At 37.4% G+C, this 20,238-nt stretch overlaps 1 protein-coding gene across 2 annotated transcripts; it reads left to right on the forward strand.

The window, feature by feature from the left end:
• Positions 1-462: 462 nt before the first annotated feature.
• LOC127444720 (very-long-chain enoyl-CoA reductase) lies at positions 463-20,122 on the forward strand. 2 transcript variants are annotated; one of them, XM_051704273.1, is made up of 12 exons: positions 463-537; positions 4,807-4,857; positions 9,031-9,082; positions 9,377-9,421; positions 12,002-12,105; positions 13,197-13,312; positions 14,047-14,152; positions 14,870-14,942; positions 16,994-17,037; positions 17,128-17,185; positions 17,405-17,493; positions 19,056-20,122. In XM_051704273.1, exons 1-12 carry the CDS (start codon positions 523-525, stop codon positions 19,227-19,229), a joined length of 927 nt encoding a protein of 308 aa, XP_051560233.1. In that variant the 5' UTR covers positions 463-522; the 3' UTR covers positions 19,230-20,122. The 2 variants fall into 2 exon arrangements, with proteins under 2 accessions (XP_051560233.1, XP_051560232.1); XM_051704272.1 differs by lacking the exon at positions 463-537 and having other exon boundaries at positions 4,460-4,857.
• Positions 20,123-20,238: the final 116 nt, after the last annotated feature.

Consider the following 20,238-nt stretch of genomic DNA (forward strand, 5'->3'; position numbering starts at 1 on the left):
ATTATAATAATATAAATATATAATATGTAATACATTAAAAAATAAAGCATGTATATAGCATGTTATGCTATATAAAATAATACAAAAAATAATCAAATAAAACAAGGTCATAATCATTTAGAATTTGTAATTCATGCCATTATATATGAGTTTAGGAGATTTTATAAAATGAGATATTTCAATTTTATATATATATATATAAAATTTATTTGTTCATCAGCATGGTTATTAATTAAAATATAGAATTATAAATCAATAATAAATAATTAATGATAAGCTTAACTCCGCCCGACTTCACCACTAGGTAGCGCTCGCTCATTATGTTTACTCATTATTCTAGTAGTCAGACTCCGATTGGTTGCTGGAACCAAAAAGGGCGTGTCTAATACAGTTCACCAATGACAAGACCGAGCGCGAGGCTCCCCACTCTGTTCCCATTGGATGCGCGGCGTCTTCCGTTCTCTTTGATTGGACTTCGTGCTTGTCTCTCATCTTGTAGGATCAGGAATTTAAACTGTAAATATGAAGCATTACGAGGTAAGACATTATTACTTATTTTTAGAGTTCCTATAAATATTATAGGTTTGGACATATGCTATGCGGATGCCTTTAAGGACAGAATGAGCAGACTATGTGAAAAATACATGGATTGCATTACTATGGTGACGCTCCTGTCACATCGGCCTAGTCACAGATAATTGCTCTGCATGCATAATTATGTCTTATAAGTCAAACAAGTGTACATCGCATTCTGTCAGACATTATAACTGGACACGTTACAGAAAGTACAACACAGTAACAACATAACTTGCTCTTAAATCTGTCCTCGACAGAATGAGGGTAAAGTTCAAATGGCCTTTAAAAAAAAACTAGATTTAATTTTAAATTGCAACTTTGTGTGCACTTGAACCACTATTACCGTGCAACACATCTCATTTGCATTCAGTGAGTCAGTGTGTTCACTGGGGATCAGTTTCTATCACAGCTCTGCACTCCATAAACACCCGGAAGTCGATGGTTTTCTGTGCATGAATCAAATGTTATCAATGCATCTGTTATTAGGACATTTGTTCATGATAATGAATATTGTAGGGCAGCATGTGCAGCACACGATCAGTCATTGTCCCATTGATAAAACTGACATAAGTGATGTTCTATATGATGTCCACAAGGGGGAGACAAGAGCTTTCAAAAATAAATAAATATGCATGAAGAAAGAATAAACAGAGGGCCACAAGTAAGGAAATTAACATCATGACATATAGGATTTCAACGGGGTAAAGGGCACTTTTGATTATATTTCTCCAGAAACACAAGATAGCATCAAAAGCTCTCACAGCACTTTCCTAAACACCTGATTTTCACACTAAAAAAAGTAAATAAAATAAAATTAGTTCGAAGCATTTCAGTTTCATTGAAAAAATCAATTAAATGGAATTGCATACACTTTAATAAAATAAAATCAATATTTTAAGTTTTATAATTTTTTTAAGAAGTTTGATATGAAACTGAAATGTGTAAATCTTAAAAATTGCCTAATATATATATATATATATATATATATTTAAGTGCACAATGCACTGCACAAATTTCCTCATCCATGAGGTCATCGTGCACAATGCCAAAAATGTTGATTTTTGAGGTGATTTAATCTGACATTTAATAACTGTTAAAATGTTGCAAATTTATGTCGCTCTGGGCGATATATCGAATATTAACGATATAATCAAGATAATTTTGCTGACGATGTTAAATTGAGCAATATCGTGAATATCGCAATGATTTTTAGTTGCTTTCATTTGGTCATTAAGTTTCATAAAGAGCGCATCAGTAGACTAATTTCACGATCCTTCAGGGCTGCACAATTAATCAGAATAACATCAAAATGGTGAGTTGGTCATATGTGTTTATTAATCCACAAAAGACTGTGATTTATAGACAGATAAATATGGTCTGTGTGTGATTCAGAACAAACCGGTGATGCGCTGATCTGTGCACACGCACGGCGACGCTCTCAGATCAGTTCACGTGCATTGTGAAATCAAAGTAATGATGGTTCAAGCACTCGTGCAATTCCAAACATTAGTAACAGTACAAGTTATTATACACATTTACAAACACAGAATAACAGAAAAGGAGATGATTACGGTGTTTCCTGTAATGCGAAACATTGTAAACTGTCAAATACACATTGCCTTTTCTGTGTCGAAATAAAAGCTTCTTGTGAAGTTGAAGTAAGTGCTGCAGCACTTTCAGTGTCAAAATAAAAGCCCCAGGCGAAGATGAAGTAAACAGGACAGAAATATATTACTTTTGTATAACGCAAATCTAATAATCAGAATAATAATGATAATTCAGCATTATAATAATCAACCTGACGTGTCCCACTGTAATAATTCAGTAGTATGCAATGTTCAACTGGGGTTTCAAAAATAAGTCAGTGAAGGAAGGATAGGTCTCTGCAGAACAGTAATGGGCATTTTCAAACTGGGATGGACGTTTCGAAAGCAGGAAATCTCAGTGGTTTGAAAACGCACACTGATTGGGAAAAGCCCATTTTTGTCTCCAGTGAAGTAGCTTTGCACACCTTGTTCATTCACAAAAATGTATTAGTAAAACATATGAAGGTAAATAATGCTTTTTATTAAGCTACTATGTATCATTGTGTATGAAATATAAATATAAAAGTGCATATTAATGAAAATGATTGAATTTCATTCTCCCTTGTGTTTATTTAGTGAAAAACGAATTATTCGATTTTTATTTAATGTCTTTTAAATATTTAATCTACTTGATGAAATGATGGTTCCTCTGATAAAAATAAAAACACTTTTGAGCCATTTTAGAGCAAATACATAATTATCGAGATATATATCGAATATCGTCAACAGGCTGAAAAATATCGTGATATAATTTTTTAAGACATGTCGCCCAGCCTTAGTAGCTAAAGATAATCCCTGAAATTACTGCATTTATTTTGAGACAAAATACTTACTTGTCAATTTCTGTTTTGTTCAAGGTGATTAAATCAAACGTTTTTCAATAGCTGTCCAATAATTGAAAGGATAGTATTTGGGGTTAAAAGCCCATTGTTGCAGGGGCTAAAGGCCCGTCATAAAAAAATAGATTTGTTCTGAAAATTGTTCCAAGTGGGCTCACATTGACTGATCCAATCACAATAGAGATTCATGTATTTATAAAATAGTTGCGATGTTATGAAATGCCAAATGTGAATGAAATTAACAGAAAATGGTTAACCCTTTTCTGAAGTGGTAATTTTAGATAAGAATTATCTTAATTTGTTACATAAAAAGCATCTTGCTGTCTCGAAATATATTTGCATAAGTTTACAAAATACGTTTACCCCAAGTGAAAGTAAAAGGCCCCCTTTTCACACTTTTACATTTTAATTTTAATCAAGACTACCTTGCATTGTTATTTCTTTTCACACAAATTCCGTTGCTCCATCAATATTCAATAAAAATAAATGTTTTTTTTATTGTTGTTGTTTTTTTTTTTCAATCTTGATGCACTCATTTTCCTTAAGGGGTACCTTTAGCCCCAATTATATCCCATGATCTAAAAGGCACTGTTGCGCTAGGGGCCGTTCACACCAAACACGTTCTTACACTAAAAAACAAAGCGGTGCAATGAATAGAACAGAACACGGGTGTCTTGAGACGTGTTCGAAAAAGTAAAAAACTGCACTCCTGTGCAAGATGCTGAAAACAGCGAGACGCAGCACAACGGTGAAAGATGTCCATCTAAGCTCTTGTTTACATGCACTCAAAAAAAATATTTTAGCCTGTTTTTATTAATTATGCATTTAAATTTCATAACAAAATTCCTTCAAATTAAACTGTGTAATTTTTAACTAAATTAAATGTTAAATTAAATTTTTTGGTATTATTTTTGATTACTGTTTCAATTTGGTGGAATTTTTTGTATTAAATAAAAAGAAATGAGCGTTGAAAAAATTCTAAACTGCACAGATAAAGTGTGAACGGCCCCTTAGATTGTTAACACATCGAAGCAACTCACCCAATCTTAAAACGGTGCAAAATCAAGGACTGAACACAGCAGTCCTGTCTCCTGTGGGTATTTCTGTATTTCGCCAACCTTAAAACATTGCATTTCCAAATAATGTTGGATGTTGGTTCTCTTGGTAGTTTTGTTTCTGTATGTCAATGGGTTTCCTTCAGTGTCATCTGCTCATGCCTTTCCAAGTTATTCTCTCTCTCTCCCCCCGAGTTATAATTAGCTCGGTTTGGGATGACTGGGGAGGGGTGTACTTGAGAAGTTTTCTGTATCTGCATTACTTTTTAATGTGAGAGAGAAAGAACAAGAGTTGGCTTATTTAATGTGTTTGAGTGAAAGAAAAAGATGCAAGTTGATTAATTGTTTGTATGTTGGTTTTTTGGGGGGTGACAGGGCTAGTGTTAAAATGTAGCCCTAAACAGGAGGGAGAGAACATAGACAGAGAAAGGGGAGGGTTAAGTTAAAGAGAGAGAGGGAGATAGAGGGGTGTTGGCACAGACAGAGAGATTTATTTCCACAGCTGGCAGTAAAGGTACTGTCCCGCACTCATTTTAGTGCTGTGGTTTTGAAGGGGGCAAGAGAGGGACTATAAAGAGAGAAAGCAATCGAAAAAGTGGAGAATAAAATTCTAAAATGGATACCTTGGCTTTAGAGGCCACGCTGCCCAGAAAGTCTCAGAACGGAGCAGTGGTGGCAGTGCCCACACCACCAACCCCTGCCAAGCGTAAACCTGCTAAAAAAACTAAGAAAGCTGTCGTCTTTTTCGAGGTGGAGATTCTGGACGCCAAGACGAAGGACAAGCTCTGCTTCCTTGACAAGGTAAAAAACAAACCTTCATTTGCCTAGTCTTCAAGGCAAGTATGCTATTCTTTGTCTAAAACTGCATGCATAAAATTTTATGCATGCAGTTTTATTACCTGATGTTATTTAAGATACAACATGGAATATTTTTTCTTTTTGAAAAAAATAAATGGCATAGTTATGAGATACTAAATTATACAGTTGAAGTCAGAAGTTTACATACACTTAGGCTGAAGTCATTAAAACTCATTTTTTTAACCACTCCACATATTTCATATTAGCAAACTATAGTTTTGGCGAGTCGTTTAGGACATCTACTTTGTGCATGACACTAGTAATTATTCCAACAGATTGCTTCACTTTTAATTGACTATATCACAATTCCAGTGGGTCAGAAGTTTACATACACTAAGTTAACTGTGCCTTTAAGCAGCTTGGAAAATTCCAGAAAATGATGTCAAGCCTTTAGACAATTAGCCAATTAGCTTCTGATAGGAGGTGTAATGAACTGGAGGTGTACCTGTGGGTGTATTTTAAGGCATACCTTCAAACTCAGTGCCTCTTTGCTTGACATCATGGAAAAATCTAAAGAAATCAGCCAAGACCTCAGAAAAAAAAGTCTGGTTCATCCTTGGGAGTAATTTCCAAATGCCTGAATTCTGTACAAACAATAGTATGCAAGTATAAACACCATGGGACCACTCAGGAATGAGACGCATTCTGTCTCGTAGAGATGAATGTAGTTTGGTGCGAAAAGTGTAAATCAATCCCGGAACAACAACAAAGGACCTTGTGAAGATGCTGGAGGAAACAGGTAGACAAGTATCTATATCCACAGTAAAACGAGTCCTGTATCGACATAACCTGAAAGGCTGCTCAGCAAGGAAGAAGCCACTGCTCCAAAACTGCCATAAAACAGCCAGACTACAGTTTGCAAGTGCACATGGGGACAAAGATCTTACTTTTTGGAGAAATGTCCTCTGGTCTGATGAAACAAAAATTGAACTGTTTAGCCATAATGACCATCATTATGTTTGGAGGAAAAAGGGTGAGGCTTGCAAGTTGAAGAACACCATCCCAACCGTGAAGCATGGGGGTGGCAGCATCATGTTGTGGGGGTGATTTGCTGCAGGAGGGACTGGTGCACTTCACAAAATAGATGACATCATGAGGAAGGACAATTATGTGGATATATTGTAGCAACATCTCAAGACATCAGCCAGGAAGTTAAAGCTTGGTCGCAAATGGGTCTTCCAAATGGACAAAGACCCCAAGCATACCTCCAAAGTTGTGGCAAAATGGCTTCAGGACAACAAAGTCAAGGTATTGGAGTGGCTATCACAAATCCCTGACCTCAATCCGAGGAGGCCTACAAACCTGACTCAGTTACACCAGTTCTGTCTGGAGGAATGGGCCAAAATTCCAGCAACTTATTGTGAGAAGCTTGTGGAAGGATACCCAAAACATTTGACCCAAGTTAAACAATTTAAAGGCAATGCTACCAAATACTAACAAAGTGTATGTAAACTTCTGACCCACTGGGAATGTGATGAAAGAAATAAAAGCTGAAATAAATCATTCTCTCTACTATTATTCTGACATTTCACATTCTTAAATAAAGTAGTGATCCTAACTGACCTAAGACAGGGAATGTTTTCCATGATTAAATGTCAGGAATTGTGAAAAACTGAGTTTAAATGTATTTGGCTATGGTGTATGTAAACTTCTGACTTCAACTGTAATTATGACATGAAAAGTCAGAGTTGAGATAGTAAGTCACAATTATGAGACACTAATCTATCTCATAAATGACTTATCTAATACTTTTCACTTACTATCCCATAATTTTGACTCTCAATCACGAGTTACTATCTCAAAATTGTAACTTTTTTTCTCAATCATGATTTATCATCTCATAATTTTGATTTGCAAATCCCATAATTATGACTTACTATCTCATAATTGACTTTATCTCGTAAATATGACTAACAACCTCATAATTATGACTTACTGTCTCATAATAATGAATTATTGTCTCGTAATTGACTTCTATATCTCATAATTATTACTTACTATCTCATTATGATTTACCATCTCATAATATTAATCTACCTTCTCATATGATTTACAATCTCATAACTGACTTTTTATCTCATAATTATGACTTTATTACTCATAAAATGGTCATTATGACCAAAGCACTTTTTTCATGTACTTAAAAATGTATTTATTTTTAAATAAAAGAAATGGTCACCCATCACGGTATCTAGAAATGTACACTTTCCTTTATGCGTTTATATACATTTTAACCTATACTCTTGATTCTGGAAAAAAAAAAAATATTCAAGTTATTTGTCAGCTACCGTTTTATAGATACTACCTTGTAACTGTGAACTTTAGTTTGCTCATTCTTTGTTTATTCACTATTAATTGTATTTATATTCAAATGAATACTCTAGCATTTTCCTTGTAAAATGTTATATTCTCAGCTGTACAGTGGTGCTATCTATAGAAAATGCCCTAGTCTCACACACAGGACTCAGGGTTGTGGTGTACTCTTGCATGGATGTGTGTGTCTGACTATATAGTTGCTAAAGGTTTTGCTGTAGTCGTCTCAGTAAAGACGTGCCTGTCATGAGGGCTCTAGAGTGTCAGGAGCCACTCTGCAGGATTATCGAGGATTGCTCTTGTATGTCCTCGGATTAACTGTGGCACTTCCCATTGATTTCACTGCCCACTGGCGTGGTGACATGATAGTCTTTGATGATGTCATCTGTAAAGGGAGTGGTTCATAATGAGCAGATCTAAATCACTGAAGAATTGACGTGATCCCAAAAATATTTTGGACAGTTAATTCATTTAGAATGTCTGAATTCCATTGCATTAGATAATAAATTATCAACCAAGTGGGGCCCGTTCCATTTCTACTCAAACAGAGGTCCCAGAAATTTAGTTTTTGTTATTTTGTTTTTTTACTTGTGAAAGACATATAGGCCAAAATGTTTTATGAAAATTTTTGCCTTTGATTTTGGAGCAAAACTAAAAGTACAAAATAACCTTAGAAAAGTGTAATTGTCATTATTTTATTTTTACACCGAGGTAGGTAGGTCTATTACTTAAATCAGTTGACTTCAGCACCCATTGTTGCATGATATGTTAATGGCGTGAGTCCAAAAGTTGGAAAAAAAACTCTTTTTTGTGTTGTTTTTCCAAAGCTGGAGTGCCTATAACTCCAGAAGTATTAAAGATATCTTAATATCCTTGTAGATTCTGGTGCAGAACAAACTTTGCTTTTGGCGTTTCCATGTTTAAGGCCCTAAATGGTTGAATCCCAGAGATATGGGGATCTTAGTCTGGCTCCATGTGTAAATTGTTAAATTTGACATTTCAAATGGTCAGAAACCAAATTCTGCTTTCTCTTTCTTTGGAAAAAGTAGAAACAAAGTCACAAATTTCAGTTGCGGAAGTTTCTAAAATTTGGTTGATCTGACATGGAATAACCCAGGAGCAAATACTGTACGTTTTGATTTATCATTTTGAACCTAACTAACTTTTGGTTAAATGTTTTGATTAAAAAGTGTGTTGTCCTTTAATAAATGACACTTGCATTAATATTTTCTTATCTAATGAAATTATGCATATTTTCATATATATAAACTGTGTATATACTCTATTATACAGTATGTATGTATGTATATATATATATATATATATGTGTGTGTGTGTATACACATTTTTCAGTGTATAATTTTTGTGGTCAAAATATTGATTTTGGTTTATTGATTAACTCTGAACTGAAAGAAATCTGTACTGAAAGAACATGCGACACATGCACACACACACACACACACACACACGCACACGTCTGGTTTTAGTATCTTACATCATATAGAAGCATGTATGTGCTGTGTTTAGATCCATGCTAAATTAAAATCTAAATTTAAAATCTAAAATCTCCCAGACGTGTGTTAAACCTCAAGCGAGACTGTTCGGTCTTTCAGGACATCTGGTCAGTTGGCTGTGTTTGTGTTTGTGTTTGTTTGCTGTTTTGTTTCTCTCAGAATGGCAGCTGTTCTAAAGCCACATTGCCTGGGGACCGTAGCCAGAGTGGCTAAATTTACCCCTCATTTCAGACACACATTCACACACACACAATCTGAGAATGCTTATATTTGTTTGTTTGATTGGCAGGTTGAGCCTAATGCCACTATCGGGGAAATCAAATCCATGTTCCACAAGAGCCGTGAGTATAAATCAGTATTATTCACATTACACGGCTTATGACACTGTATTATAAAAAAAAAACTTAAGAATTAAATTTATCACAATTCTTTATTCTTTTAGTGAGAATCATTAATTGTTTTGACAGATAATAACTTAATAAATTGAAAAAGGGCTTCCAGGTTTAGTGATATAGATATACAGTAGTTGTGATTAAAGTTTTTACTGTTCTGTAATAGTTGTCTTTATTTCAACAATCTGTTGTGTGTGTGTGTGTGTTTGTGTTTGTGTGTGTGTGTGTGTGTGTGTGTTTCAGACCCAGAGTGGTATCCGGCCAGACAGTCCATTCGTTTGGATCCCAGTACGTACTGAGTTCTCATTATGAAAGCTCTTTAGGCGATGTTCTAAGGAATGTTTTGATTGGACCTTAGATCTGAGTCATGTTCAGGGACTGCGGCATATCTTGGCACATTTATTGTTAACATGAAAAGAGATTAGTGCTGTCGACGTTCTTGCAGACTGTTGTTTAGACTCTATAAGTTCTCTGTGGTGTAAGCGTCTTCGCCGACTACTATAGTTCAAATCGCAATCTAAGAGTAACACTTGGAGGTATCCATTTAGTAGAGATGCAACGATGTGTCGGACATCGGCCAATTGTTTCAAAACAGCTGATGATCAGGGCCGTTAAAAGTGGTCGTAAAAATGCGTTCGACAATTAGCCTACAGGTAACAACTCGTGCTGTGAATGTCTCTTGGGTGGAATTACTTGGAGTTATGACAGTGAGAGCAAAGTTGCAATTTGGAAGCTTTGCACTGTTAGAATTTCACAAACTAATGCTAAAACTTTTAACACAACTAATTTGATTATTCACCTTAAAGCTTTACAGCCAGAAATATGACCAGTTGGTTAAAGCTAAAGCAGAGGCTCATTCAGCTTCATCAGTTACAATTCACTTAATGTCAATTTAATGTGAGCCACAAAAAGAATTTAGGAAATATAGAATTTAGTAAATGTGAGTTAATAATGTGCTTTTGGTTTGTAACTGTTTAGAACAGTTACTCTGAAACATGGAAGACTTGGACACATAGAGAATAAAGTTGTTATTAAAATGTCTTTCAAAGTTGTGTAATTAATTATCAGTGATTTGAAACAAGGTGATATTTAAAAAACTGAAACACCAAACTATCGGTTTCGGCAGATGTTGTTAATAATCGGATATCGGTATTGGTGTACACATTTTGTATCGCTACATTCCTAGTTTTTAGTGCATTGCTATGCACTTGCTAGTATACACTAGGGCTGTGCTCAGAATATTGATACAATGATACATCGTCACAAACTTCTGACGATGTGTGCATTGATACAGCTGCTTCCGTATCGATTCTGCCGCACTTTTGAAGGTAGCCAATTATCTCGCGCGATGCCAATTGGCTGCCATTTTAGCAACATGAGCAGTAGCAGCGCACTCATTTCAAAAATGGATATGAGGATTTTGCCACGCCTGCAAAACTAAAATAAAAAATATTGGAGAATTTTGGCTTTTTAACTAAACCGGAGAGTAACGCGTTAGACATGACTCACGCAATATGGAAGTATTGCAAAACAAAAGTTAAGTACTGCGGTAACACAACGAACCTCCATCTGCATATGTTAAGACACCATCCAGACCAACCAACCCTGGCTGCAACAGGTAGCAGCACACACTTTTCATCTTAGAAGCAACCAACGCTGCCTGATTCTTTCATCTCGAAACTCCCACCCATGTCTCAGCACGCTCAAAAGATAACAAATGCATTAATGCGCTTCATAGGTCAGGATTTACGGCCATACGGCGTTGTCGAGAATACGAGCTTCAGACAGTTGCTTCAAGAGTGTGAGCCACGTTACATAATACCCACATGTCAGTTCTTAACAGAAACGGCAATTCCCTGGTTGTATGATCAAGTTAAGCGAGACGTCCTGCTGTCACTCTCTTCAGCGAACAGAGTTTCCATTTCCTGCGATGTGTGGACGTCAAGAGCAACTCAATCATATGGTAACCAGCCACTACATATGTCCAGAATTGGAACTTGTTTCAAATGTTCTACAGACTAGAGCAATGTTTGACAATCACACCAGAGCGAACATGGCAGATTTGCTAAATTGTGTGATGCATGAATGGGGAATAGAAGACAAAGATCCTGTACTGGTGACTGATAATGCATCTAGCATGTCAGTAACTGCAAAGATGGCCAAATTAGTTCACATGAGGTGCTTTGCACATTGTTTGAACTTGGCTGCTCAACGGGCTCTGAAGCTACCGACAGTTTCCCGTATTCTCGGATGAGTTCGGAGCATCACAGCATTTTTTAGGAAAAGCACAATTGGCTGTCATATCCTGAATGAGAAGCAAAAGTTACTTGGACTTCCTGAGCATAAGTTGATGACCGATGTCTGCACGAGGTGGAACAGCGCCCATGACATGTTGGAGTGATTTATAGAACAACAGCCCGCAATTTGCGCTGCTTTACTCTCAACTGAGGTGCGGAAAAATGCCAAAGATCTGTAGACGTTGACAGAAGCAGACATAACCTGTGCTGAAGATGTAATAAATGCCCTGAAGCCACTTAAAGTTGCAACTCATGTAATGTCCGAGGAGAAAACCCCTACGGTTTCTATTATAGCACCTTTGCATGCTCAGTTAAGTCACGGGACTCGAATCAAAACAACCGACTCAGCAGTGAAATTTAATTCAAAATTGACCCGTATCGCGATACGTATCGTATTGTGACCTTGGTATTGTGATATGTATCGTATCTTGACATTGTTGGTGATACACAGCCCTAGTATACACTGGGTGTCAGCTAGGGCATTTTTTGGGTGATTGCTAGGGCATACTTTTGTTCAAATGGAAGCTTAAATTAGTTGACATTTGCTGATGGTTGTGGGCTTGTGCTGCAGAGGGGAAATCATTGAAGGATGAAGACGTTCTGCAGCACCTGCCTGTGGGAACAACAGCAACCTTCTACTTCAGAGACCTGGGAGCCCAGATCAGCTGGGTCACGGTAAGAGACCACACACACATCCCATGCACCCATATGAATGCTTCATGGACATATTGAGCCAGTCAAACATTTGAACACATCAGTTAATTTGATATTATTAGAGCTGTCAATTGATCATGTCAACTCAATTATATAAAAATGAATGCAATTAATCATGTCGCCAGACCGTAATATGGAATATTCCTACCATCAGAACAATTAATTCTTGAAGGACCACCTGTTTTCAGCAGGGGGCAGCAAGCAAAACTCCAGCTGTGTAGGCAACGCACAGCTTTAAAGAGAATAAACCACACTTATGCTTGCCTGACACTAGTGACAGCACAAGATGAGAATGCATTCTTGCATTTAAATACAGCCGGATGGAGCCCAATTTCAAACTACGTTTAACTTGATACCGGCTTATGTTCAATGATATGGAAATAAACATTAAATTAAAAGCCACTTTTTGTATTGTCTTATCAATGCTTTACTCGTCTGCCACAATTTTAGTTTTGTGATGAAATTCATACATGCACACACTTTATATTTGTCTACAAATGGAATTGCAATCATTAAAGCATAAGGCTTTAGATCAAAAGGTCTGTACGTTCCAAACATAAATTCAGTCAAGTGCATCTGAACAAGTGGGCAAAACCTCTTATTATGTCAATCATCGCACAGGTTTCTATGAGAGTTTTCAGTATAAAGATTTGTGCCCGATGGTCACTAAAGTTGTATCTTTACATGAAAAGTACATTGAAAAATTGCAAAATAACTGCACAGTAGGTTCAAGATTCTGCAAATAATTCTATGTTAGACATCGCTGTGAAAAAAACAGCTGACCTTTATCTAATCCTATTTTAATATAGTGTTTATATGTGCATTTGTAAGTGCTTGTGTCCCTGTTTGCTTTGCTGCGTGTTAATTTGTGTCTCTTAACTCTGGTCCATTTAGTGTCTGACACATTATCTCTAAGAGAGACCGAGATATTTATATATACATAACCTCCATGGAAAAATGTGAGCGTGCTTCCTACAGCAGAGGATCTGAACACATGGGTGTTTAAAAGCGGCTTATAAAAAGCTAATATATTGTTGCTCTTTCTGTTTCAGGTGTTTCTGACCGAGTATGCCGGACCTCTGCTGATTTATCTGATGTTTTACTTCAGAGTTCCCTTTATTTATGCACCTAAATATGACTTCACCACCAGCAAACACTGGGTCGTACAGTACGTTTCTACTTAACCCTACAGCAACAAACACAGAGTCTTAAATTAAAATGCAGCACTGTATTGATATTTTTAAAACACTCTTTTTATTCTTTACAGTTTTCTTCTAGCTCGAACTGCTTAAAGGGATAGTTCACCCAAAATTGAAAAGAATAGCTCAGCTCTGTTGATCCATATAATGCAAGTGAATGTTGTTCAGAAGTTTGAATCTCCAAAAATCACATAAAAGCAGCTTTAAAGTAATCCATATGTCTTCAGTGTTTAAATCCATGTCTTCTGAAGTGATATGATAGGTGTGGGTGAGAAACAGATTAATATTTAAGTCCTTTTTCACTATCTCCACTTTTACTTTCACTTCCACATTCTTCTTCTTTTGTTTTTGGCAATTCACATTCTTCGTGCATTTCGCCACCTGCTGGCCAGGCAGCAGAATTTATAGGGGAAAAAAGTGTCTCTTTAACATACAGACTACATTCAAACTTTTTTTATCTTGGTTTTGTGAATAATTTCAGCCTTTGGTGTGCTATTTATTTATTTATTTTGTGTAAGCTGAATTCATTTTTAAAACAATTCTCCCATTCACAATCTAGATCGACGTAGCTGTATTTGGGATTGTTCTTCATTTTCACTTTTATTTTGATACTGAATTGCGATTGCTTTGACACGTGCCTTGTCAGTAGTACATGCAATGATGTCAGAAGTATGACATTAATATCTATTTGTTTTTGTTGTAGTTTGGCATGTATGTGTCACTCCTTCCACTACGTTAAGAGACTTCTAGAAACTCTGTTCGTCCATCGCTTCTCCCACGGAACAATGCCGCTCCGCAACATCTTCAAAGTAAGAGCAATGACTCGTATGACATACATGTTTACTCCTTTAGTTTTATGTGCTGCATTTATCAGTCATTTAGGTTTTTCTCAAAACATAAGTTCAGGAGGAGCTTGTGCATGTTAGCCTGCCAATCTTGTCCATCCCAAGGATATACAGTTGAAGTCATAGGTTTACATACACTTATGTTGAAGTCATTAAAACTAATTTTTTAACCATTCCACAGATTTCATATTAGCAAACTATAGTTTTGGCAAGTCATTTAGGACATCTGCTTAGTGTATGACACGAGTCATTTTTCCAACAGATTGTTTCACTTTTAATTGACTATATCACAATTCCAGTGGGTCAGAAGTTTACATACACTAAGTTAACTGTGCCTTTAAGATGAGAGAATTAAATATTTATTTCTAAGAAATATACAATTATTAATCATCATTATTATTATTATTATTATCGTGATATTATAGTTTATATTTTACTTTCACCACCCATGGATGGCATTATAATAAAAATACAAATAAATGACCAAACACCACGCAACATTTATTCAGGCTTTTTTATATTCTCAAACAGATATGTAAGTATAGCTTATGTGTTTCAGCTTATGTGTTTCAGAGTCCATTAGAGTTATTTTTGCATTATAATTACTATAGTGGCCAGTAACTAATGAGAGGGTGTGTGTGTGTGTGTGTGTGTGTGTGTGTGTGTGTGTGTGTGTTGCAGAACTGCACATACTACTGGGGATTTGCTGCTTGGATGGCTTATTACATCAACCACCCGCTCTACACACCACCAAGTGAGTGCATATTCTGCACATATTTGCAGCTTATTCTGGACAAGAAGTGCCCATTTACAAAGGAAGAGATCATCTGACAGACATGTGAAGCAACCAACCACAGTCGGTGGTTCATCCCCGCCTTCTTCGACCTGGGAGGAGACAGGAGGGGAAAAACAACAAAAACAAAAAAACAGGCGAGGGAAAGGCCAACACAGAGCGACAACGAGAGAGAGAGTGAGGAGAGAGAGAAAAAGAAACTCACTCACCGGTTCTCTGATGCGCTGTCGCGTGGTCCTCCATCACTCCTCCACCCTCTCAGGTGGATGACAGCTGCTACTCCCTGGGCGGACCGGAGTCAAACCTCCGACCCCCAGCGGACAGAACACCCCTCCGCAATTCTGGCGGGCCGTGGGGACACTCCTCCGACCCTGGCAGCAGCCCTACTGCTCCAGGTAGTCGGGGAGTCGACTTCCTCCTCCCCTCGTGGACGGTGGTCTTCCCTCAACCCCTCCGCGTTTTCTGCCAGCCGGCAGGGCACTCCTCCGCACCTGGCAGCGGCTCCATCGCTCCAGGCGATCAGGTAGTCCAGTCCCTCCTCGCCTCGTGGACGGCGGCTGTTCCCCGTGTCCGGGCGGTCAGGCTACTCTGTCCCCTGGCGGATGGCAGCAGCGCTCCCCTGGGTGGACGGCAGTGTTGAGGACTCTACGATGGCATCCGTCCTCCCTCCCGGGTTTCGGCACCAATGTAAAGGAGTTATAAGGGAAAGGAGGAGGCGAGAACCGGCTTGATAATATAAATAAACTTTAATGATAAACTTAAACAAAAACACACAAACATAAACACATACAGGGCAGCTGCCTGTAGTTCTCTCTCTCGAACTGCCATCTCCGGTTGCCTTTATCCCTCACTCGCCTCATCAGGTTGACTGGGGTCCGGGCGTGCATCATTCTGGCTCGGCCCCGCCCTCCTCCACGCTACAATAAAGTTTCCAAAAACCTTTCAATATACCCATTTTTCTTTATTCACACATAAACACACACTGCCCTGGGATTTCAAGAAGCCAAATAATGAAAGTGTGCCATTGTGCTATGATTGCAGTTATGTTTTTGCCATTCAATAGGCCTATTTTTTAATTAACATGTCATATAAAGGTTATATATAATCTGTCCTACCTTTTTACACTGTTATGCAATACAATACAAATCTTTGTAGTCATTTAAGTAAGGTGAAATCGCTAATTCACAGAACAGTCAAAGTTCCTAGAGAGCTGTCATCGTGGACGTAACGCAGCTGTTTTTCAATCATTCCGTGTTCCCGTGCGCACACCCGTGAGTCAAGAAAGAGCAGAAAACTCAAAAGTTAATTAGCGTAAGGTTGCGTTACTTCATGATACTACTCTGATCACCGTGAGTGCCAAATTCATGATATATCCCGCAGTGTTCTCAACAGCATTACACTTCTAGCCAACAGGCATCAGTGGCCTGGTCATGGGAGAAACTCAAAGGTGCAATATCTCCAAGAAAACTCCACAGATAAGTCCTGACATTAACCACCACTTTATATAAGGGTCATTCCCCCATTTTCAATATGTTCTCTTACATTTTTACCACTTTGTCATTGTTAAGATTGCCCAATTTCTATCACAAAAATCAACGAGCAAGACCTGCAGATCGTGCGCATTCAGAACTCACTGGTGGGTGTGGCAACTCGTAGCTCCTCTGAACAGGATTAAACACATATTTTGTCAATCAGTGTTCTGGCTATTTGATTGAATGATTGTGTGTGGAGACGTTATCTTTATTTTGGTTGCATGGGCAATGGAAATTCTTAATTTTATCATTTTAAAAACCTGCCAAAATCATTCCAAAGCAGCCCAAATTTTGACCACTCGCCCAAGCACATTTCCCCCTGTACAAATCTATTAAAAGTAGCCCAACACTGATGAACAGGCTGTTGAGACTAGATTCTGATGGAGGTGTTATGATATTATTAATGTGGTCAGCAGTTTAAGTGAATGTCTCATTGAAATGTGTGTTGAGTTTCCCATTCATGTTGTGTTTGTGTTGCAGTCTATGGAGAACAGCAGATCAGACTCTCCCTTATTGTATTCCTGGTAAGCTTAAACCTTATTCAAGGTCAGTGTTAATATAACTGCTGAATCTCAGGTCTGAGCTCAGGACTAATGCTTTCTTTGTGGCTACAGTTCTGTCAGATTGGAAACTTCTCAATTCATATTGCCCTGAGAAATCTCCGACCACCAGGTAAAGTTTCTCATTGCATACTGTACTGTATATAGTATGAACTGTATACGGTGCACAGTATGTGTATTTTCTGTATGTATGGAATGCATACTTCCAAAATATGCCATGCACAACCAGAGCACACAGACTTTAAAACCAAAAGAGAAATCAGCCATACAACTGTTTTAAATGTTTATCATTGCATATTGCATACTGTTTCACTTTATCTCTCCTGTGCAGGGTCTAAAACCAGGAAGATCCCGTACCCGACTAAAAACCCCTTTACCTGGATCTTCCTGCTCGTCTCATGCCCCAACTACACTTATGAGGTCAGGAAGATCTCTGTGGGCAACAGTCATTCAAAACTGTGCACCAGGGTCATGTAGAACTAAAAAGTGCTGAACAGTGGATAGGCAATGCAAAGCTGATCCTAAATCAGATGTTTTATGCTGAATCTTGTTAAAGTGATATGCATTGTTATTCTTTGGACCAAGTTAAACGTAAATGTTTATCACGTTTCAGTATACTCTGTTAGAGGGCCAAATTTGTGTATAAGAAAAGCTAGAGTATTCTTCGTTTTTGCATGTGCGCTTGACTTTCAAAGTTTACTCTTTTGACCGCAAGCCCATACGGACGTGTTCTACGCATGCACACTATGAATTTGTGATATTCTTTTACTACAGCCAATATTAGGTTGAGTGCCAACTATGCACTCAAACATGGACAGTCCGTGCGTACTGTGCTGATGACAAACTTGAGGCACGTACTGTGCGTGAGACGCAGTGTTGGGCAATTTACTTGAAAAAGTAACTCACTACAGATGACAAATTACTACTCTAAAATTATAATCAGATTACCGACTTTTACTGATTACTTCATCGAAACAGTAATCACATTACTAACTACTTTTAAGTTACTTTTTAAACGCTTTTCTCTGAAAAGCTTTTGTTTATCCGATCAACCCAATGTCGATATTTCCTCCATGTTCTTTGACTCGATAGGGGGCGCTTGCACTTCAGGTGTCACAAAATGCAAACAGATGTACATATAAACATAATTAATGTATTAATGTATTCAACATATATAATATTATGTTAGAATTATGTGCAACCCTGGTAAAGTAATAAACTTAATCGAAAGTCAGTAACTAATCTGATCACAAGAATTTGAAATGTGCTACACTACTTTTTGTAATAAAAAGTAGATTACAGTAATTAATTACTTTGGAATTAGATTAAACCCAACACTGGCAAGACATATCGGCACACAGGAAACTGAAGTAGACTTAGCCTCAAAGCTGAAGTGGTATTAAAAATAAAATAAGTGTTAAATGTTAATAAATGTTTAAACAATTTCTCCTATCCCAGCTTAATACGCAGACACAACTTAAAGTAATATGTTGGTTCATTTCCTCAAAAACTGTTAACAATCTTCCGCTGGCGATATGTCGAATGACAAATGGTGAATTGCTCCATTTGTTTTGAGCTGCCCATCCAGCCCGATGCAACATTGACTGATGTAGTTTGGGGCGGGGCTATCTGTTTGCCAAATCAATGGCAGATGGGGGGAGTACTTGAAAATGTTGTTTGAAAACAGTGTTCATTTTTGCAATTCCGGTTGGGGGAAATTACACACTTTAAAACTCTATAAGGGTTAATTAGATGAAAACTGTCAAGAAATGTTTGGGTCATATTTCACCTAAAAATAAAAAAAACAAAAAAACAAAACAACAACAATATTTTGCATAAAGTAAAATGAGCCGTTTACGTGAAATTTCATTTATTTTTTGTTGATTATGGGGTGAAAAATGACCCGTATATTTCTTTGTGAAATTCACCCAAAACTAACTTCCTGAATTACTGAATATTGTTCTGTCTGTGTTTAAACACAGTTGGGCTCATGGCTGGGCTTCACTCTGATGACCCAGTGTCTGCCCGTGGCGTTCTTCACCCTGGTGGGCTTCATCCAGATGACCGTGTGGGCGAAAGGAAAACACCGCAGCTACCTAAAGGAGTTCCGAGACTATCCCAAACTCCGTTCACCAATTCTGCCCTTTATACTGTAGAACAGTCATGCAGTATTCTTCATTTTTTAACGCTTTCTTTTGCCCCTTTCTCTCTATCGTCCCTCTTTTATAATGTATCACCACCCACATCCAACTTCATGTTTGCTTGCCTCCCCAAAACTCCATCTCCCTCTTTTACGAACATCTTTTCTGCAGTCTCCGAACAAAGATTGGACTGGAATGGACTGATTCTAAGTAGCTCTCTTTTGAAACCCTTTTACAGGTTATCGAAGACTTCATGGTTGCCATCATGCTAATGACTATTGGATATCGCCCTCTATGGGTTGGATCTCATGATAACAGTCAAGAAATATTTGGAGTCGTATTTCAGCCCCAAATAAAATGTTATTTTACATTAAGTTTTTTTTTCTTTTTTTTAGTAATATAGAATGTCTGGATAGGATGATGTTCATTATTGTGCAATTACAGTAATGAGATTTTAGTGAGAAGTGCTTATGAAAATGTCAAAAATAAAAATGGCTCAAAAAAGTTTTCTTTTTTTAGATTCACCCATGTAGTCTACAGGCTTTAGGGGTAAAATGGTTAAACATGTATTTAGGACTTTGTCCCGCTGCAGCTTGTTTGCACTCATCTACTGGGAATCGTTCTGTATTTGTGTCCATGTCTCAGATATGCATTGATTACTTCATGCTCATTTGGGAAACTGTTCAGTAACCAATCAAAAGCTCAGTTAACAACAAGACCTGTTGTAACAGGTCAAAGACCACTAACAATATTCAGTACTGTAAAAACAAGTTTCCAACATACAGGATGTGATTACATTTAGTGATGCTATAGTTCACTAGGCACTAACTGCAGCTGTGTAAAAACTCTTGCTGATATTTTGTTCATTCAGAATATACTAAATAATTTGGGTGTGCAATATTGTCATTAACATTACTTCTCATTCTATTAGTTTGTACATGCAACATTTAATTTTGATCTGAGACACTACATGAATGTGCATGTACTCATCTCTGTGTGTGTGTGTGTGTGTGTGTGTGTGTGT

Source organism: Myxocyprinus asiaticus, chromosome 8 (assembly GCF_019703515.2).
Source record: "Myxocyprinus asiaticus isolate MX2 ecotype Aquarium Trade chromosome 8, UBuf_Myxa_2, whole genome shotgun sequence".
Taxonomy (NCBI): Eukaryota; Metazoa; Chordata; class Actinopteri; order Cypriniformes; family Catostomidae; genus Myxocyprinus; species Myxocyprinus asiaticus.

Coding starts and splice junctions, on each gene's coding strand:
- LOC127444720 (XM_051704272.1), top strand. CDS start 4,672: ATGGATACCTTGGCTTTAGAGGCCACGCTGCCCAGAAAGTCTCAGAAC. Junction 12,106..13,196: donor CCCAGATCAGCTGGGTCACG/GTAAGAGACCAC, acceptor TTTCTGTTTCAG/GTGTTTCTGACCGAGTATGC. Junction 17,494..19,055: donor GCCCCAACTACACTTATGAG/GTCAGGAAGATC, acceptor GTTTAAACACAG/TTGGGCTCATGGCTGGGCTT.